The sequence below is a fragment of the Perissodus microlepis genome, chromosome 20 (assembly GCF_051167445.1).
Source record: "Perissodus microlepis isolate ML-2025 ecotype Zambia chromosome 20, ASM5116744v1, whole genome shotgun sequence".
In the NCBI taxonomy this organism is placed as follows: Eukaryota; Metazoa; Chordata; class Actinopteri; order Cichliformes; family Cichlidae; genus Perissodus; species Perissodus microlepis.
This window is the reverse complement of record NC_140480.1, coordinates 26,887,639-26,910,359: the sequence shown is the minus strand read 5'-3', so window position 1 is coordinate 26,910,359 and position 22,721 is coordinate 26,887,639. Positions and strand designations below refer to the sequence as shown.

The 22,721-nt window shown below is 41.5% G+C and overlaps 1 protein-coding gene across 3 annotated transcripts in view; it reads left to right on the top strand.

The window, feature by feature from the left end:
• Positions 1-22,721, top strand: part of magixb (MAGI family member, X-linked b) — a 50,859-nt gene that overhangs the window by 17,540 nt on the left and 10,598 nt on the right. For all 3 annotated transcript variants that reach the window (XM_084917090.1, XM_084917089.1, XM_084917091.1), the window contains exons 4-12: positions 4,037-4,156; positions 8,823-8,987; positions 11,146-11,344; positions 13,337-13,407; positions 14,431-14,592; positions 16,119-16,632; positions 17,667-18,213; positions 18,417-18,480; positions 19,482-19,868. In XM_084917090.1, coding sequence (XP_084773216.1) covers positions 4,037-4,156; positions 8,823-8,987; positions 11,146-11,344; positions 13,337-13,407; positions 14,431-14,592; positions 16,119-16,632; positions 17,667-18,213; positions 18,417-18,480; positions 19,482-19,868 — 2,229 coding nt within the window. The remainder of the gene's footprint in view (positions 1-4,036; positions 4,157-8,822; positions 8,988-11,145; positions 11,345-13,336; positions 13,408-14,430; positions 14,593-16,118; positions 16,633-17,666; positions 18,214-18,416; positions 18,481-19,481; positions 19,869-22,721) is intronic.

The window sequence follows — 22,721 nt, the reverse complement described above, 5'->3', positions numbered from 1 at the left end:
TCTCGTTGAATTATCTAATACAATGAGTAATTAGCCTCAGTTCAGGTTTTAAAAACGTGTTTGCCGTAGGGAAGCAAAGATGGTACGAGAAGACCTCAGTTTTGATTCGCTTTTTTATGTGTAGATAGTTCTTCCCTGGAAACTGTGCTCAGTACCAATGAGCTATTTCAGTCCTTAAACCCTTTTGATGAGACAATGTTCTCTGATATTCAAGCTGGCACTGATGTAAGAAATAACATTACAAAGGCTCAGTCAAGAGGACAGTGCATAAAAATGGAAATGAATTGCAGAACTAAGTAAATGCAGGCTACTGTATCAATAATTCTGAGGTGGAATTAAATTAAAAGCAAATGTCTATCAGTGCCAAAGTGGAGGAGGGGACGGCTGCGGTCTAATAGCCCTGTGTGTGCAGAGAGGATGATCGCTGTGTAGCTTTGGAGGACAGGTACATGCTCAATAAACAATCCTGCACCCTGTGTTCTGTTCTTTTATACAGATGGTTCTTTTTTGTCTTTTCATTCCCGTTATTTTGTTCTGTATTCATGCTTTGCAGAATTTACATGACCCTCCTCAACTTTCCCATCCATATTTCTATAATCGCATTTGCACATGTGCCCTTGGATGATTCAGAACCAATGTCACGGTATCAAGGCTGGCTGTTTCTCTTTCTCCTCCATAAAAGACTTTTATAATTGTCTTCTGAGTGAGTCGGAGATAAGAAACATCATCATTTAGTTATTCTAATATGCTTGCTCCAGCATGTCACCCAGACTCTCTGTGCCCTTTTCAACTGCAGGATTTATTGTTGGCTATTTGTGTGCAGTGATCTTGACAGACAGCTCTCTCTGGGTGTTGATACAGAGTTCTGTGTAATTACCTCTTCAATCCCTCCCTCGCCCCGTCCCCCGAGGATCAGAGCGCCGCTTATACGGGGACAGGCGGGAAAGAAGATGTCAATAATCCATCCTGTCTCCCCACTGACATGTCATATATGTCTCCGAGGAGGGTGCATAGATAATGAATCTGTGACTCTCACCATATCAGCTGGAGTGATGCTGTGTGTCCTGAGGGGAGGAGAAGAATCATAGACATGTCAGATGCCATCAGGAGATTTGCAATCAAATCTTTAATTAGTAAAAGAAACTGCTAATTTTTTTTTTTTTTTTTTTAAAGAAAAGCATCTAAGAATAGTTGTTTTTTTTTCTGTTGCCATTTTTGGAAACCAGAGGTGCAAGACCCACCCTGATCTGATACAGATAATGCATCACATCAGCCCTTCTCATCCACTTTAAACGTGGTCAACAGTTTCCTAATAAGCTGGGACTGGAGCGTCAGACATCACTGGAGAAAATGTCCATCTCAAGCCATCATAGACAGTAAGCCACATACTGGAAAACTCAACATGTGGAAGTATAACACAAAAAAAGAGGTTAGCCCAACAGGCATGAAACCAAATCGATATAGAAGTGCATAAGTGATTTGAGCATATACTGTTCATTAAAGGGGACCTATTGTGCCAATTTCCAACTCTATCTTGTAATTTTTGCACTACATGACAGTAGCTTTGCATGGCTCACAGTTTGAAATAATCCTTATATTTATCTTATACTTGCCTTTGCTCATCCTCAGTTAGAAACAAGCTGTCCTAGCTAGTCTGCTTGTAAACCAGCTTCTAGGAAAGATGGAAAAAGAAAAGGTGTAGGGAATGTAAAAAAAAAAAATCCAAATCACAGTGATGCTGATTCACACTGGACTAATATTATCTTGGAACCTCAGTGGCTGACAAAGTATAGTAGGTAATTTGTGGCTGAAATTTGACTTTTGACTCTGGGTAATTCTGGTCCTTTGTGATTGTGGCTTCAGAAGAGAAGATCAGTAACACAGATTTATCACGTCTGTGGGGCAGTTTAAAAATAAATCCTGTTTAAAAGTTGTTTTTGTTTTTTTTGTGGGCAAACCTCCTGATTTGTTTTTTGTCTCTCTCCGGCTTAACCTGAGCTCACATCCTACCAAGCTAACTCTCAAGTTGACTTATGACTTATGCTGAGTTTAATAATAACTGTAGCAGTGAGGTAGGTGATGTTTTCAGTACGAGCTACAATGACTGTCTGACTGTTGACTGTTTGCCAGTAGCCTTTATGCTACAGTTGACCTGTTCTGCATATTATAGTTTTTGTACTATATTACAGCAGCTTTGCATGCACAGTTTAAAAAAAAATCAGTTTTCATGTGATACTGTGCTTTGGTTCAACCTCTCATTTCATCGCTTGTCTTGATTAGCTCCCCTGCCTTTAAGCCCCCCTCCCTTTAAGGCAGGCTTTCTTCTGATTGGTTGCCCCTGGAAACAGAAGATGGATGGGTGGGGCTGATGTTTTAATGTCTGATGATCAAATTAAAATTATTAACCTTGAATATGTCTAAAGCCAAGTGCTTAGAGAGGTCTGAAACCCAGGATTTCTTATTCATACTTGGAACTCATAATTTTTAACATTTTCCATGTTTGGTATGAGAGCCTGCCAGTGTAACAGTAGCTATGTGACAGTAAATAATGAGGAGCATCATAGGTTACTTTTAGATACATTTTACGCTTCAGAAAGAGCAGGTCAGGCTGATGGAGATTCCTCATGCTCTCTAATGTGTGGTGCCTCTGTGACTACATGGGTGAATTGGCTGCAGAGTGTGTGAGGGCTCATTGTGGGGCTTTGTGTGCACTTGTGTGCATAAAGTCCTGTATGTGTCATTGTGGCTGCGAGAGCTGCTCCCAGGACAGCAGTGCATTAATCATGGGTTTTATAGGGTAGCTGGGTATGACTCCCTCCTGCTGGATCCACAGACATCATATATGGTCCTCTAGGAGAAGGACAGAGATTTGTCCTTAGTTTGGCTTTGGTTGGGGATTTTTTTGTTTGGGTTTTTCTTTTTTTTTTTTTGTCTTGGGAAATGAATTAATTGTTTCAAGGTCAGTATGGGTGCCACAGTGTTCAATTTGCAAATTAAAATTACACCACTGGATTTGCGAAAGATAATTTTGTGGTGTGTGGTGTGATATTTTTCACACCACGTCTGTACTTGTGTTTAATTGGTTGGAGATTTGGCATTGGGGTTAAAATACAGCACGCACAGAGCGTTACCTCAGTGATCCCACAACGACACAGGATGCTTTTACTGCCATGGCTTGGACTCACCGTTCTCTTCCAGGCCAAGGTCAATGTGAATCAATTATGATGACAGACCATTGATCATCTGAGTGCTCCATCTTCACAATGGTGATAGAGCGGCTTTAAGACTTTCTCAGTGCCTCATTAATGTTTAATTCGGTTCTTATTGATCTGTTTATAATAAAGAGGCCTTGGTAAATGCCTTTTCTCATCATTGTGCTTTTCATGCCGAAGGGTAAAGTTTGGTTTGTGGACGCTCTGTTCACCTTGGGCTGCTTTTACAACAACATGGAAATCCTTTTATTAAAGAAAAAAACAAACAAAAGAATAGCCGACTTGGTTATTTCTCTGCCAAGGAGAGAGCCAGCGTACAGGTTGGGGCTTAGAGTTGTTTGTGTATTTGTTTCCTAACAAGAGAAATCCACCCTGCCAAATTTCACGAAACTTAGTGGTGAATTAGAAGCGGTGTTACATTTTGCTGCAGAGCTGCATCAATGCAAATTTGCATTGATTTGCAATCAGCAAACGTCCGTCTGGTTGTAATTATCAATGCATGTTGTAGTTTCTCTCCATTTCTACTTTTTAGACAATTTTTGACACTGCTCTGAATTAACCAGTAAAATTAATCTTGTATAGAGCGATAGGGTTGTTTCATATTTCATCTATTTTGTCAAACTTATGTACTTATGTAATCCTAAGCTATTTATAACCTGCTGATTTGCAATTTTTTTTCAACACTGAACTCAGATTGATGACCCCTGACGAGAGGAAAGGGTCTTGATTAACTGATACATCATCCACGTCAGAACTGATGGTGTATTGAGCCCAGTGATGCTGATGTATGACATAATAATTTGGGTTTTTTTCTTCTCTCCTAGGTACAACCAGACAGCCCAGAGAGGAGGAAATCTCAGGGGTAGACTACAACTTTGTCTCTATTGAGGAGTTTTTCTCTTTGGACGAATCAGGAGCGCTGCTCGAGAGTGGAAAGTTCAAAGGTAAACACTTCAGCTAACTGCCTGTGCATTCACAGACTGCAAGATGGTGTTTCATTATGCAGGGTACATTACATTCTGGTTAAAAAGTGAGAGATGAAAAGCTTTCTTTACAGCATCTCTGGATTCTGATCGGACAACCCAACATACATCAGACAATGAGAAATAACCCCTTGATGAACACAATTTACATATAGATATAGATATACATATATAAATAGCATAAATTGGTGTATATATGTCAGAGGACTGCTGGTTAGATTATTATTCCTGAAAAGATTAAATTTCTACTTTTCACTTTTGAATGAACTTAAAAATTTGGTTGAAATCTAAAGCAAAGTCCAACCAGATTCAGCTCAGAAAGCAGCGGTGTGTTGTTATTGTTACCCTAGAGGTTTTGTCCTTTTTTTAGCCTTTTAAGGTTAGCCTTCTTAGACTGAGATTTCCATCAGCAATGGGGGACATTTAAAAGTTGATGTGTACAGTAAACCAACGCACATGGATCAGTATTTAACGTTTGACCGTCATTATCCACTGGAGCAAAAACTGGGTGTGATTAGGACACTTCAACACACAGCGAACACCATCCCCACAGAAAAAATGGCCAGAGAAGCAGAAGAACATCATATCAAGAAGGCCCTCTGTAAGTGTGGTTATCCCAGGTGGACATTTGTCAAAGCCCCAGGTGATCTAAGAGAGAAGATCAACTGCTGCCTAAGCGAAAACCCTTGGTGATGCTTTATGTGTCAAGAGCATCGGGACATGCTCATTTTCTCTAAACACTGCATCTCTGTGGCTTTCAGACCCCAAAAAACACTGGGCCAAAAATTGGTCCACTCCAAGAGCCCGGTCCCCCAGCACAAAGAGAGTAATGTAGTGTATGCTTGTTCCCTCCTGGAGAACACAGCGGGTTTGGGCCCAGCGCTGGAAAAATAGCTGCAGGGCAGGATGGCTGCTGTGTTTGCTTGGGATTACTCCTCACCCCTACCCACCCCAGTTGCTTGTCACGTGCTCCATAATGTTGTGCTGTGGACATTTATGTGCTTCTGTGCAGAGGAGTTTTTCTGTATTATCCTTTTGTGTTACACATTTCGATGTTTTTTTTTTTCCCCCCTTGCTACCTAGCCTGACCTGTAGGTACACTGAGGGCGATCATGGCTCAAGAGTTGGCAGTTCGTCTTGCAATCGGAAGGTTGCCGGTTCGAGCCCCGGCTCGGACAGTCTCAGTCGTTGTGTCCTTGGGCAAGATATTTCACCTACCGCCTGCTGGTGATGGCCACAGGGGCCGATGGCGCAATATGGCAGCCTCGCTTCTGTCAGTCTGCCCCAGGGCAGCTGTGGCTACAACTGTAGCTTGCCTCCACCAGTGTGTGAATGTGAGAGTGAATGAATAGTGGAATTGTAAAGCGCTTTGAGGGTCTCGAAAAGCGCTGTATAAATGCAATCCGTTATTATTATTATTATTATTATTACCTATCTTCTGATCATTGGTCAATGGTCATGACAATCTCCATATAAACGATCCAGAAACTGACCTCACAGTCCATTGTTTGCCAGTGATGCTAGTTTTAGTCATTGTGCAAATGTACTGTTTATAAGGTTGTGGAAACTTGCAGTCAGCTAAGACTGAAGAAGTCAACTGGATGAATGACGAAATGTTTCACCCACTGAAAACTTTACATCCAGATTAACAGAATCAACTTTTTGGGACATGGTATACATTCACTGGCTGCTTTCTTGTATACACCTGTTCAACTGCTCATTGATGCAAATGTCTAATCAGCCAATTAGACTGCAGCAACAATTCAGTGCATTTAGTCATGTAGACATAATCAAGATGACCTGCTGAATTTCAAACTGAGCATCAGAATGGGGGAGAAAGGGGATTTTTGTGACTTTGAACGTGGCATGGTTGTTGATGGCAGACACACCAGTCTGCTCAAAAGCTGCTGATCAGCTGGGATTTTCCCATATGTCCTTCTCTAGGGTTTACAGAGAGTGGTCTGAAAAACAGAAAATATCCAGTGAATGGCAGTTCTCTGGGGCAAATTGCCTTGATCGGGAGAAACAGTTTAAGCTGACTGCTGACTATTTCTATCCCTTTACAACTACAGTGTACTCATCTTCTGATGGCTACTTCCAGCTTGATAGCACCATGTTACAAAGCTCCCATCATCTCAAACCGGTTTTTGGCCTCAACAGTCACCAGATCTCAGTCCAGTAGAGCAACTGTGGGATGTGGTGGAGTGGGATATCGTGGATGTGCAGCCAGTAAATCTGCAGGAACTGTGGGATACTATAATGCCAATATGGACCTAAATTGCTCCTTGAATCTGTGATATGAAGAATTAAAGTGATTCCTGTACAGGGGTCTTTGCTCAGTCTTTTTGTAAGGGTGAATGACGAATACATATACAGATTCACGCATGTTTCATCTGAGCCTTCGTCTGGAAAAGGTCCCTCTCCTTTGGAAGACTTTCTGGTGTGGGTCCAGTGCCAAAAACCGTGCACCCCAGGAAGCCTAATCATTTTCAGACCTGTGTTGTTAACTTCCTGCCTGATGTAGACCCTGGAAAGGATCTTCCTCACCCACCTGGTGAGCACAATACTTGACCCTCTACAGTTTGCCTACTGTCCTGGGTGGTGAAGGTCATCACTGACTTTGTCATCTGGTGTGAATTCAACCACCTGCATATCAACACCAGTAAGATGAAGGAGATGGTAGTTGTGTTCCAGAGAAAACCAACTCCTGGGTGTTCACCTTAACAGTAAACTGGACTGGTCAGAAAACACTCATGCTCTACACAAGAAGGACCAAAGTCGGCTCCATCTGCCCGGCAGGCTGAGTACTTTGGGGTGTGCAGGTCTTTACTGAGGACCTTTTATGACACAGTGATGGTCTCTGCAATCTTTTATGCAGTAGTCTGCCGGGGAGATGGCAGCATGGAAAGGGGCCGGAGCCAACTAAATAGACAGGTGAAGAGGGCCAGCTCTGTCCTGGCCAGTCCACTCGACTTTATAGAGGAGGTGGGTGAGTGGAGGATGCTATCCAAGCTAACGTCCATTATGGACAATACCTCATATCCCCTGAGCAGCTTGTTTAGCTGTTCCAGCCATGTTGTAGGACGGAGCACTCATCCCGACAGTAGTCAGGCTGGGCAAAACACACGTACAATAGATACCTGCTAAAATATATGTGTATGTATAATCACTCCCACTGCTCTTTGTGTGCAAATGAAAAAATCTCACAGTGTATTTTACTGTATTTACCAACCACTTATAAATAGTACAAATTACTCTTGTATATTTTTTTTTACTTGTTTATTTTGTACAATATTTTTTCTTATTTATTTCTTATTTATTTTTCTAATATATCTCTAATTCACATTTTCATGTAACATGTGAATTCCCCCAGTGTGGGGTTAATCAAGTCTATGTCTATGTCTAAAACCACAATTTTGTACCAGTGCAGGAGTCAAAGAAGGCAGACAGGCAGGTAGTGAAACAAAGGTAACTTTAATCAAACGAAAAGAAGAAGCATCAAAAGGTGCCGCACAAGTGAAAGCTGCATGAATCCAAAAAAGGAAACAACGTGACCAGAGATCAAGTAAAAGAGCCAAAAGTTAAACAGTTAACAGAAAAAAACACCATGAGACAACTTGTCATCTTTACATTTTACCTTCTGTCCATGTTGCACAACTGAGATTTATCTTGTAAATTTATAGGTGCTCTGATTTGTTGCTTAAGTTCTGTTTTTTTGACATGAGCCTATTTCCATTCTTTATGCTTAGCTCAGCTAAATGTCTCCTGGCTCACATTAAGTGTGCATTTATCAAACCCATGTCATATCGGTCTTCACATTTACTTCTCAGCAAGAAAACACTGGAAGACTTTTGTCACCCTCTTCCCTTATTGTGCCTCTAACAGTGGCGATGTGTAAGGTAAATACAAGGAGGCTTCAAAGGCTAATTCTTGGTGCTTATTCATGAAAGCTGGTGATACTCAGCTTGTATCTTCCCCACAGACTCCTTCTTTTGTAAGGGTCAGAGTGCTCCCTCTGATTAAAAAGCATCCATACATTAACATCCATAATTTATAAGAGTTTAATGGGAGCAATAAATGCCATCCTCACCTGCCTTGCATGTGACATTGACGGACGTATTGCTACAGCAAAGCAGTCTGGAGTGTCGGCAGCGTTGTTCGTCCAATCGCCTGCAGAAAGCGCAGTAAACGGTGACGGCTGGTGACCTTGCTGCTGAGTTCACTAATCTAATGTTTCCCTCAGCCCATTTGGATCTCCACGAGCCAAATGGAGGGGTGGAGGTAATTTCATTTCTGCTTTAGGAGCTGGAGCAGATGGCTCATTCTAAGAATGTAGTTTATGATCTCAGGGGATACATAACAAAGGTGTGTACATGCATATGTTGTATGAGGTATATATGTGCATAATCGTGTAATTTATTTACCTCATGAATTCATATCATGTTTGAACTGTTCATATAGGCTTTGTGAAATTAATGATCTTCAAATTAATGCCAGTGGATTTGAATGGGCCCATAATGTACATTAATCCCAATATCTCAGTTTATTTCATTATAACAATTAACTTTTTCATTGCATCTCAATTTATTAAGAAAGGGTGTCTCTCTTCTGCTTTTCTGTGTCTCAGGGAATTACTACGGCACACCTCGGCCCGTTCACGTTAGTGCAGAGAGCCCCCCCATCACCTACCAGGAACACCGCAACCTGCTCAGAAACTTCCGCACACGCAGCAAATCGCTCAGCAACTTGGAAAAGGCTGCACCAGAAGGCATACACAACGAGGGAGACTCGGGCAAGTGTCACTGAGCTAAACTATGGCCGGTGCTGGCAGAGCAATAAATGTTCGTCTGCATCTAAGTAATCATAAATGAAGCATTGAAGTTATCAGTTATATTGAGTTATTTATATAGAATATCAGCAGTGGGAAAATGTATCTTCTCAGAACTGCAAAGTATTCAGCAGCTTAATACTGCGTCGTCTCTCTATCAATAGCTCCAGTCTCCAATGCCCAAATTAATCAATCATTAGCATGATTAGTATGCTCTAGAATCTCAGTTGGGCTGTGGCCTCATCGATTGCTGGATCACCTCCAAGGGAAGGTCAAGCTGCCTTGGGTCAAGCAGGCAAAGAGGGAAGCAGACAAGTGTGCACACAGAGAGGTGAGGGACGAAAACTAGCAAATCATGCGACAAGAAAGCAGCATTGTTCGACTCGAGTCATCAGGCTCCCCAAACATACGGTCATTGTAGGTTTTTGTGGCAGTTGTGACCAAAATACTATCTCGTTTAAAGAGAAGGCTTAAAAGGCTCATTAATCACCAGTGAGAGAAAAGACTAATGCAAAGAGCTTACTTTCAAAAACATATTTAAATAAAAGCATCATCAGCGAAATGCACTTAAATGATCAAAGTAGAAGCAGCTTGTTACTAATAATGCTTCGACTTGTGAGGTACTCCTTTTTTTTTGAGTCCTAGTGCAGATATCCTTTGCCTGGGACTCAGTGTGGGTATTAGATCATAAAAATACAAGAATATTTATTCAGTTGTTATGAAGATACCTCCAAATTTGTAGTGGTTAACACATTCGCTTGGAAAATAAAAGGGCACTGGTTCGAGTCCAGATGGGGACGCAAATTCTCTTTGGTTTTCTGCCAAATCAAAAACATCTGGAGCTACCTGCTGTGGCGACCCCTTGTGGCGAGAGAACATTTGGAAGTAGTTCTCATTCAGACCATGGATGATTTTTCATATGGACCTACATTTACTGAGCCAACCTGGGAGGCACGAAGAGCCCGAACAGTCAGAGGTTTCTGTGCTCTATTATATATTCCAGAGAGACTAGAATAGCTGCCAAAAAAGTCCAGGAATAATGAGAAATAAATGTAAATGATCATAAAGACACACAGTGACCATAAGAGATGCAAAATAACCACAAGTTGAAGCAAAAAGGTGCAAAAGCTTTGCAAGATACAGCGATCAAGACAGGAAATGATCACATATACAGATATTTTTGTGCTTTCATGATTAAAAGGAAATGACAAGGGCCTCCAGCCATACACCTTCAAATGATCACAAGCTACAAAGAGTAAAAAATATAAATTATAAACAATATTACCCTTTGAATTGTGGTGAATAAGCGTGAGTGAAATACAAATACTGCAAAATTATATACTTGAATAGACTGCAGGCACAAAGAAGTGAAGGCAACATGAAACTAGTACACAGGAGCTGAACAGAAGGTGAGTGTAAGATTAAATATTAGAGAAAGGGAGCACGGCAGCAGCGTAGGGGGTGGAGGTGGCAGGTAGGGTGGCTGAGTGTTAAGAAGGGTGAAGGCAGGGAGCCAGAATGGGACAGAAGATAAGAGAGAGGCAGGCAGTGTGGGAGGTGAGAAAATCAGGCAGACAGCTATCCAGAAACGTGCTCCAAGCAGTCAGGTATTGCAGCAGGCAGTCCGGACCGGTGCAGGATGCAGGCAGGTTGGAGTTTGAGAGAGCCGTCCAACACCCTGACCTCTGCTGAGTCATCTTTTGAAGTGACGATGCGTGGGTGGATGGGTCCAGCATCACTTGTCGCGTGCAGCAGGACTCCCAGTGTTAGGGCTGACGTCTCTTAAATCCATGCTGGAGCTCAGAACTGAAGGACAGCTACAAGGACAGCTAGGAAAGAAAATATGCTTATTTTTCATCTACTGCTAGTGTGGCATGCATAGTCACATATTCTTCCTCCTTAGAGAAAGGACAAAGACAGCTGAGATGCTGACCTCAGGTCTTTTTGCCTGACAGCCCCCAGTGGAAATGCCAGAATAAGGTCATTACAGCTTGCAGGAGAAACTTTTTACCTGCCACATCTGTTCAATAATATATCAGTGTTAAGTATTTCTTCTCTGTCATAAAAAAAAAAATCCTGCATGTGCACGTGACAATAAAAGTGATTCTGACTGTAATTACAGGAGGCTCTGCGGGTGTTAGCAGCAGCATCCCTCTTGGTCACCGGTCTCCCGGTCGCACACGAGCATCCAGTAGCGGAGGCGATGGTCACGTCATAGAAAACGGCATCATCAGCAGCAGGAGTGGTGCCAGAGTGAGAGGCGTGATGCCCGATCACTGGGAGCAGGCCTTCAGTGACCCAGGAGAGTCAGTTTACATAGAGTAAGTGTCGCCATAAATCTATTAAATGAATAGTCCAACATTTCAGGGAACAGGCTTATTCACGTTCTGAGATTTAACTTCTATTCACATGGGATTATTATTCAAAGGGGATCTTGTGATTTAGAAATTACCCGCCCCCCACGTCTGTATTTTGTGCAGTACGTTCACACAGGATCAGTGAAGTCTGTGTTTTACTTGAATTTCCTGACATCTGTGGTCAGCAGCTACAGGACTAAGATTAATAATAATAGGCTGCCACGTAATAACAGCCAAGTCTGTTGAAAGACAGCAAAATGTTAATTACTGATTCCTGTCATTGCGGTTATCCATCTCATCATCATCCTTGTTCTTCTGCAAGAGGATATAAAATTTCTATCGGTCTTTATGCTGTATAGTGACACTAACCCTCCTTAATTTGTAACAGTCACAACTCTGACAGCAAAGATGCACAAGCAAGGTGTGGAGAACACCTTAAAGATAATTTCATACAAATAAAATATAAATAACACCACAGCACCTCTAGGATTCACCATAAAAAGGTTATCTGTGGTACAAATATAAAGAGGAGTGAAAGAAGCCATCTATGTCCACTGTGAGCGACCATCTTTGAACAGAGGCGGGGGTTTACGACACCAACTCTCTGCCATCTATAATCCAGTTTTGAGATCCCTTCCCAGACGCCTTAACGCCCACTCACATCCTGGGCCATCTGACCTCAGGAATTCGCATGATAAGGTGGGGCCAGGTTTCACAATGAACACACCCGAAACTCTGGCTGATTGGGACCCACACCCAGTTTCACACCTTGGCTCAGGCGATTAGAGGATCATCAGGGGGTCCTTTTGTCCCTCTGTGGGGGGATACTCCCACTAGGTTTATATCTGGGACTCTCCACCATTTGACCTTAGAACTGAAGAAGCTTCTCGGATGAGAGGTGAAACGTCTTCAAGTAAACTTAAAGAAGTCCAGACGCTTTTCTTTGCAAGCTCCTTTGACTACGATGACCTGGATGACTGAGAACCTTCACAGACATATTAACTTTTCAAATTATGGATCCTGTAGATTTGTATGAGATTTTGATCTCAGACTTCTTGAGCAATTATTACAAATGACTAGAGGTCTTCAGATAATAAGTCCTGTGTGAATAAGGCTTTAGACAAGAAGATCAATAACACCATTCTATCTGTCAGCTTATTATGAAGCTAAAGCCAGGAAATACAGAACAACAGCAAGGCTGGCTTCTTTTTTTAAACCCCAGCAATAGCTGGGTTGCATGCACTTACCAGCTTAACATGACCGAACCCCACCCATCTACTCCTAATCCGAACCTAATCACTGACATAGAAATAATTTAATTAATTCAACATGTACGTTATTTTTATTAATGAGATTTACTGTTTTCAGGCATTTTTAGTCAAAGCCTGACTGGCTGTATTTCCTTACTGGTCTTCTCTATGATAATTCTTTTGATTCTTGGACTCTGTTACAGTGGCTTTTGCACAATTCCTAATTCAGATCAATCAAGTCATTCTCTATTCGATTATTGATTGGCTGCCCCTCGTAAAAAGATCTGAACAATAGGCGGTCAAGGCTTCCATATTCACAGCAAAAATGCTGTACCTGAGATAACAATAGAAGAGATATCTACTCTTATAAATAGACAAAAGTTTTTTAAAAGAAATATATTATGCATATTTTTAATATACATATTAAAAATATGCATTTAAAAAGGTCAGAAACCTGACTCTGTCTGTCTGTCTATCATTTTCATTTCATTCTAAAAAGTGAATATGTGATTTTCTCAATTTGCTCAATGCCTCCTTTTAGCACGCTGGAAAAAGATGGTAGAGAAAGTTGCATTGTTTGCCGAGGCAGGCGTTTCTATTGTTCAACAAAAGTGTAATAAATTCCAGCACTGTCATATTATATCCAATGCTGTTATGTTTCTAAAGAGGGCGGCTTTCATTTCTTTTCCAACTTTGTCTCTCCAAGACGCAACCCAAAGAGGACCAGCTGGCAGAGTCATCGAGCCTCAAGCAGGGAAAACCTCTACAAAAACGACTGTGAGCGTCTTTCGTTTGCATTCGTCTCTATCTTTCTCTCTACGTTTCACTCGAATTCCGTGTAATTATTAAAACACTGGCAAGCGATTTAACTGTTGAACAGTCTAAATGAAGCTATATATTTGTCAAAATGGGAAGAAACAGACGCAGCCAGCTTGTTAGAGCCAAATGAGATGGAATGAGCTTTTAGCTGAACTGAGACGTGTAAGTGATTAAGGCCTAAAGCTCAGAGCTGCTGGCGAAGAGCCAGACTCGCTACTGGGACTGGCAGGATTGACACGTGCATGACATGTGACTGGCAACTTGATTTCATGATTTGGCCACATCATTTGTTGTTTAGAGGGAATCTAGTTGCAGATGGCTGTTTGTCATGATTGGAAACGCTCTGTTGCCACACTGTGACTCAGGCTTGTCTCGACAAAGTGCAGTACACTTTTCTCACCAGCAGAAGGTGATATAATATTCATTATGATCAGAGGTACCTGATAGGATTTCTGCACAATCTGGTACAAACATTTACATGTTTACAGCTGGAAATGATTGCTGCTTCTGTCCCCACAATTAGGGCAGGATTGAATTAAGAACAAACATGAAAGGAAAGGCGCAGTCTGTAATAGCACAGATTTCTTGATGCAACACTAAATAGTAAATAAAGACCTGGATTACTGTAGAGAGCTGGGTCGACCTAATGGATTATGTTTCCATTTTAAGGTGGTCGTCTGTAATGGATTCTGCTTTTAATGCAATCGTCCAACCATATGCTTTGGTTTGTGTAGCATTTTGTTAAAAGCCCATCTGCTGATTGGTTTGCAGTGTTACAGCTCTCTCTCTTTTGCCTCATTCGTAAGTTCTAAGCACTGAATTGTATGTAAACATGCAGGACGGTGTTCAGTCTTTTCTATGATTCCACCCTGTTGGCATATTTTTAAATTTCTTTCCTTAAGGACTATTATGACTTTTTCTTGGAGGTAAGCATCGTTATTAACCCATCCTCTCTTTTCCGCCTTTATCGCTAACTCGCAGGGTTCACGGACGAGCCTGGGGACCTCAGGGGTTTCCCTGTGCACACACACTTGATCAAAGGCCCCAGAGGGTTTGGTTTCAATATTGTGGGGGGAAGCAGGCCGAGAGAGTTTCTGCAGGTGTACAGTGTGACAGAAAGTGGACCCTCCACTCTTAAGACAGGTAAAAGATTATGTGTATCATGGTCATGACTGCTACAGTTTTGCAGTTGGTCGTGTGTAAGTGTCTTTTTCTTATTTTTGTTCTTTCTGTCAGAATTTCTGTGGGTTTCACTATAAAATATTCCACAGAAAGTGAGTGATCAGTTCTTAATCTTCAGGGCTAGCACACTCTAATCTGGCCATCATGCATAAACACCATTGCACATGCTGGTTGCAGACACACTCATGCAAATGCACTAGGCATGGTATTTGCACTCTAGAAAGCTGGGGCACAGGCTGTCTCTGCAGGGACTGATCTAGTTCATATCTGTTAATAGGCTGGTTTAGGAGGATTATGTGGTCGGATTAGTCTACACACATACAAAATACACAGTGTGTATTCCATTTACAAACGCTGCACACTTAAGCATATGAAACTAGTAAGAAGGGTTAACCCTTACATACTGCTCAGGTCAAATTTGACCCATTCTGACGTTTTGCTGCAAAAATAACCTAAATTTTGCTTAGTTAGACTGCAATATGAATATTTTTATACTGTTGTACGGGTGATACAAATTTTTGTACACTGCGGTTGTTTGGTGTCACATTTAACCCATAACTACTGATAAAGATTTTTAGATTTAAAGATTTTTAGGTCCAGCAGTGTCGGTCAAATCAAGTAAAATGGTGGTTTGAGGGAATCGTGACAGACATGTCTGTGTGTATTTTTCACGGGACAGTGGTGACAGAGTTCATCAGCACACTGTCATGAGAACTGCCTGTGTTCACATGCATTCACCCAGCGTCCCGCAGGGACACAAAACCGCTGGTCTTTGCAGGGTCATGGGAGAATCTCAAAAGAGCGTAATAGTAAAACAGTGTAGATATGATCATATATGGTCCGCATAAGGAACAGAGGTCATACAGAGGTCAGAAGGTGCCTTGAGAGATGGTGCCTTGACACAGACACGGGATGTGAAACAGTGTGGTTGTAGTGGGATGAGCCGCACTGTTGCCTCACATCAAGATGGTTCATGGTTTAATTCTGTGCAGTTTGCATGTTTTGATCCACTCCAGAGTACTTGCAGTGGGTTTTCTCCACACATTTTGAGTTAACTGGTGATTGAAGTGCATAGAAAACAGTTATTGTGTGACTTGTAGTTCAAAGGGCTTTGAGGAGTCAGTAAAACTAGAAAAGTGCTAAATAAATATGAGTACATTAGCTATGTGTGTTTGTGCTTTGCATCTGCAAGCACAAACACACACAATTTCAGAAAACAATGCAACAATCAACAAATTATAATCTGTTAATTTTAAATTATTTGAGATTAAAACAGATCAAAAGAGTGCTTTGAACGCACAGACTAGTTGATAATAAGCAATTTTCTAATTAATATTGAATTAACATTTGGATGGTAGTTTGGTAGATGGATTTTTCAAAAAATATAACAGAAGTGAGAACAGTTTAACAGAAAGAATCTGTTGTTAAGTTAAGAAATTTGTGATAATTATTTTTGTATCCCTGTCCTTTTGTTTGTGGTTTATTAGCGGACATCCTGGTGTACATCAATGACGTCTGTGTGTTGGGAATGTCTCACAAAGAGGTTGTAGAGATGCTCAAGGTGGTGTCTGTAGGCCACAGCGTGGATGTAGAAGTTAGAAGAGGGTATCCAATGCTCTACAACCCGGATGGTTATCCAAAGCACTCGAGGTTACTGGACAGTGTGGACCCCATCCTACCACCCACCACCACCCAACCTCAATCTCTTCACCAACTACCTCGCCTACCAGCACCCTCACCCCACACGCAGCACTTTAATGGGGTTCACGGTGATGGGAGGTACATGGAGCCTGGCGTGACTCTGGACACAAATGGAAATGCCATGTCTGTCACCTCCAGACACCTGCCCCCTTACAGACGCTCCAGTGTGAGCAATGCCGTCTCTTCGTCCCCTGTTCGCCCACCTCGCTCCCACAGAAGTTTAGCCAGGCTGCAGTCACTTGACCCAACAATGGCAAGCCAAAGTGACAGTGAAGTTGTTTCTGCGATTGGTTCACACAGGTAATAACTTAAATGCAAAAATAAATGCATACCTAGAGACATTAAATGATTAATTCTCTTTTAATGTGTGTAATTTGAGTATAATTTGATCTATTTATGAGCTCATTGGGGAAGTCCTTCCAGTTTTTCTTGTAGCCCCTTGGGAAATTTAACTGTCCACCGCTGTGTGGGCGTAGCTAGCTCAGCAAGTTCACCATCAGTCTGGAGTCAAGGTGCCAACCATAAATCAAATTTTCCCCTTAATGATTCATGGAGTACAGTTTTATGGGTTATCTTGACATATACGCCTACAGGCCACTTTATTAGATACACATGTTCAACTGCCCATTATCTGATCAGCAAATAAGCGCATTTAGGCATAAAGACATGGCCAAGAATACCTGTTTAAACTGACACTGTGATTCAGAATGGAAAGGTGATTTAAGTGACTTTGAACATGGCGTGGCTATTTATGCCAGACGGGCTTGTCTGAGTATTTCAGAAACTGCTAATCTACACACAACCATCGGTTGGGGTTACAGAGAATACTCTGAGAAAAAAAAAGAAAGGAAAATATCCGTTGTCCCAGTAGTTCTCTGGGAGAAAATGCCTTGTTGACTTGAGAGGAGAATGGCCACACTGCAACAGTAACTCAAATAACCAATTATTACAATCAAAGTATGCAGAAGAGCATCTCTGAACCCACAGTATGTCAAACCTTGAAATAGATGACAACCACATGGGGTTCCTACCAGCTAAAAACAGGATACTGAGGCTATAATTAGCCTCAGTGCAACAAAATTTTCAGTGATCAGTCAGGTAATCATCTTGCCAGTCGAAAAAAGGAAGCATTTTAGATTAAGCTTCACTACGGTTTGCTGGGTTGTTAGTCTATCTGCCATGTTGTGATGAGCGAAAATTGGATTTCAGAGATGGACATTATTTCTAAAAACTAAATGGCAGATACTGCATCCCTACATGTTTTAGTATGATACTATCTCTGAACACAGAGGCATTTAGTATTGATTTTAACTCTCCTTTCTCTTCTTCATCAGGGCATCAATGATCCGTAATCACAACAATAACTCACTCGCGACACCTCGTCATCCTTTACTTTATGGAACATCCAAGTCGTCTGAGAGTGACCTGTCCACCCTGTCGGGGTCCCGGCTACCCCTGCCTCAGTCCCCGGGAAGGCCCTCCTCTTCCCCCGGTGGTCCCCGCAGCACTCATCCCCACCTATTCAGACCACAGACCTCCCATCTCAGACCTCCAACCCCAGACAGCCCGCAACACCGTGGCTTTAATGGTTTCCAGGGCAACACCAGCCCCACTGCAAGTCCCAGCAGCATGTCCTCACCTGGGGCAATGAGTGTAGGCAGTGGACTTGGAGCTTTCAGTGGAGGGGAGCTGGTGCCAGTGGCCTTGGCCCAGACTGAAGGAGACAGAGGCCTGGGCTTCAGCATGACGGCTGGCGGTCCAGGAGGCACTATTGCTTTAGTAAATCGAGTTTGGGACAGGAAGCAGTGCAACTCCCTGCAGCCAGGGGACGCTGTTGTCAAAATCAACGGAGCTGACGTCCAGAGCCTTAGCTTTACACAGGTAAAGGAGAAAAAGTGGAAAGAAAACCAGGGAGATGAAACATAAACCGATGAAGATGATACAGTGCGTAAAAACAGTGGTTTCCAACATTTTAGCTTCTTTTTTCCTCACACCCCTTAAGTTTGAATCATCAGAAATGACTTTGCATGATTAAAAATTTTGAAACAATTTCAAAACTTAATACTTTTAATGTTTGTTCTCAGGTACAAACAATTATCCAGGAGCACGCCAAACGGGGAGAAGTCATCTTACTGGTTTACAGAGGAGGTAAATAATTCACAATCATTTGATATTCAGTGATTTTTTTTTTATAAGGTTGAGCTCTCCTGCAACCCTGACTTGTGCATACATAATGTGCAGGTTCGTTGCAGTAGAATAAAAGATGGGAACTTTTTAAAGTTCCACCTTTGCATCTGACCAACCAATTAAAATGTTTGTTGGTTTTGTGGAATTCAGATTGAGCAGCTGTTGTTCTGATGTTTACTTTGCAATCTGCTCCATCAGCGGTTCTCAGCCTCTCCGTCCTGACATTCCTCTGTAGCTCTGTCAGGTCTCAAGAACGTTCATTTTTACCACCTGTCATGTTCAAAAGTTTTACTTTAACTCACCATTTATAATTTATAGTTATAAGACAGTTTCAGCCACTTGTCCTGTTAATATCTGCTTTAACCATTTATGCATTCACTTTTTTCATCCATTTTTACTGCTTACCCAAATTTTCTGTTCAGACCTGCAGGTAGACTCGGTTCTTTAGATTAGATCATTTCCCCACATTAGTTGTTTTATTCTTTTTCCAATACCCTGCATACTGTTGAAATGAAATAACTCAACTGTACCAGTGGAATAGTTGGGAATAATTGCCTCTCTACTGGCAAATTAGCTGCCTATTTGCTAACAGACATGATGAACATGAATGACACGATCATTTGTCAGGAACAAGCTTATTTTGAAGTCATACTGACGAGGAAATTATTTGGTGATTAATGTGTAGATTTTCCTTTATTCCTTAAAATGCCTACTCAGCAGCGATGCTACTCTGTAACATTTGCTGCATCACATTGAGCATAACGGTGGTGTTTCAGTGCACTTTGCTGGACAAACTATCCTCTAGGGCTGTTTACATTTTTTTAAAAAGCCCCTTTTGTGTTATATGTGGTGTCTCCAGTAATTAATAAAATAAGAAGCTCTACTTTTTAGTGAATCGTTAACAAAATGTATTCCCTTTGTTTTTATTTGTTTCGGTTTTATTCTCTCACTCTCCTTATCAGGAGTCTATCATTCAGCTGTCTCCCCTGGAACTATCCGGAGACTCCCTCCACCTCTGCTTCGTCCCCCTCCTCCACCTGACAATTCCTCTGTGCTCCCAGAAGCACTGCAAGTGCCCCGGACCTCTGTCGGCACACCTCCCTCTCCAGCACGTTCCTCGCTAATCCAGAGCACGAGTTTCTTGGAGTCCATTCCAGTAACCCTCACTATGGAGCCCAAAGACTGGATTAACACGGGCCTGGAGGATGAAGCTGCCGGCGTTCCAGTGCTGGAGAAGCAGAGCGGTGAACGAACTCGGCGGCATCGAGGAATTGAAGTGGAGCTGAGGAGAAAGCCAGGAGAAGGCTTTGGCTTTGTGATTGCCTCACAGGACGTGGAGAATGGGAAAGGTAAGATTCAACTTGTGACTTATCATGACACTTTCATCAGGTTAAATCTTTTAGAGATAGTAAAGCTTTTAACTTGTTTTGGTGAGCGACACAGTATTTTTTTAATCCAAAGAAACAGAATTGGATGGACATTATGCAACATTAGTTGAACTTTTCTGGCTGGGTAAAGCGATTTGGTGAGATGCCCACTAAAACGGGTCTCATTTGGACGCCCTTGTGGACAGAAAGACCATTAGGTAATTACAGATTAAAAAGTGGTCACCGTGGCCACATGCCACTGGATGAGTCATGATGCACAATGAACCTTTCTCTTTTAAAGGCTTCAAGGTTGGTTTTATTTGGGTTGTAAAGAAAACTGGTTCTGACCTCCTCTATTTTCAAGTGACTGCTTCATCATGAAGTGCACTTTTGGCTTGGAAGCAGGGAGTTGCTCACCATTTGTCAGGTGCACAGCTGTTCTTTAGATTCATTCACTCATTTGGGTTTTTTTTTTTTAATGTTTAAATGTTTATCTAGGGTTCTGGGCTAGCAACTCATTATTCCCGTTGCAGGACCACCCTAAGGCATAGCCTAATTTATCCTATCTTTCATACTATTTGACAAAATGAACTCAATATTTTTATTTTTTTATTTTGTGAGAGTTGAAACAAGTAATTGAAACATTTAAGATTATATACAATCTACTATCCCATCTCACACTGGACTCCTTGGACAGGTTGTTTCTTGCACTTTCTTGGACTGTGGGATGAATTTACCAGAGAAGGAATCACATTCCTTTTATTTATTGGAAAATGCATGTCCTGTTTATTTATTTATTTTAATTGGAAACTATCTTGTATAGATTTGTAGGCATAAACCCCCTCAGCCAGTCAACAAAAATTTAAAAAATATAGACAACCATACAGCTAACTCACAAAAGCCTGTTGTACAGGCCTGAACATGACCACTGTGTGGTAACATAAACAGCAAGGAAGGTGATAAGTGGACAGCATCAGCATACTAGTCAAGTTTCTTTGAAGTGTACTTTATTTCTGGCATCTCCATTCTACTATAAAACAACCATCCTGGTAGGCAAAAATCCCACTTGCTGTATACAGGACTTTACACACACCTGAACCTTATTAGTCTCTACCATTGAGGAAAAAAAATAGGTCAGACCAAACAATACGATTCTAAACAAAGAACAGGAATAAGATTACGCATGAAACTGACAAACTCATTTACTCTGCTAAATGGTTTGAAAAGTAAAACACTGCATACAGTACAACTCAAAAGGCTACTTTAAAGAAAATAAACAATGCTATACAAAATGAAAAACCCTTCACTTGGTTACACCCAGTGATCCAATCAATGACCTCGTGACCCTATATAAACAGGAAGTACTGGGGCGGCCCTTCCCACACACCTGGTTTAAATATAGGACCTGAATAAATGGACAAACATGGTAAGTATAACCAAAGCAACATAAAAAAACATCATTTACCAGACATTTGCCTGTGAACAGGAGAAAATTCAAATGACCTGATGGTTAATAGTATTTGCTTTAAAAAACATGGATGCATGCATGGATGTGATGGATGTAACTACTGCTACCACAAACAAACCCGGGATAGTATGTTAAGCAAAGTTACACTAGCAATGTCTAAATTAAAGCATTATGGTTGACTGTAAAATAACAAGGAATAAATTATCAATGTGGTTAAGGGACAAGTGGTAAATGAGTTCATGCCTGACCACTTTGTCACAGGGAAATGTAATTGTAGAAAAGAAATGGTCGTGTAGTTTACATAATGTCATACAGCAAAGCAAGCGAGTGAAACAGGTTGCACAGAAAAATGTAATCATTTCATGTCCACTTTGAGGACAAACTATACTTTTACAAAACAGAGATTGCATTGTTGCAGATGAAATTGTTTAAGTTGTTAAGCTGGCATATCACAGCTAGAGCTGCATGGGCCAAAATTAATTGAGTCTAACCTGGTTTGCCAGCCACAGATTTTTTTCTACAGGCCTCGAGTTTGACACGTGTGCTGTTAGGCGACAGTGCAAACCACCAGCATACAGTGCATTTTATATTGTTAATGGATCGTATCCTTTTATCCTGTAAAAAATATTGTAAGTTCAAACTGCTTGAACTGTTTTGCTAAAAGATCACAAAGTTTATGTGGCAGCCCCATCTTTCATTCATTCCCAAAAATGATTTAAGAATAGATTTTTTTTTTTTAAATTTTACATCTGCAATCTTTTGAATTGAATATTCAAGCTTGAATTAAGAAAAGTAGTCTATAATCTTTGATCTTACGGGACAATGCTGCATTGTTTCAGTTCTGTCTGGGAAGTGAACACATCCTGCCCCTTATTAGCTTTTAGTGTATTGCTTATGAATAGCAGGTTAGCCGCAGCATCCCAGTGATGTATTACCCCCTCACCTTTACATGTCTTGCATTAGCTGCTCTGTTCCACTTTGATGCAGTTCAATTTGCTTTATGGCCCAAGCGAGCACGCATTTGTGTTTTCATGGTGAGATTAAGGTTGTAGGTGCACCTGTCCCTGCAGTACAAAGTCTGTCCACTCTTGTAAGCCTCCATCTCCATCATGTCCTCATTCTCCCCTTCATTTCACCCCTGTCATGCCACTCCTGTCTCTCTTTTCCTCTTTTTTTTTTTTTTTTTCTTAATAATTTTCTATTCCCATCTCTGGCTTTCTCTTCCTCTCTCACTCTCACTCATAAGCTCCTGCCCACTCTCCCTCTCTCTCTCACACCCCTTTTGCTCTGCAGTAAAAGCGTCCAGTCGGGTTTTTCAAAAGATTAAAACTCTCTCTCCGTCTCTCTGTATCTATCGCTCCGTACCT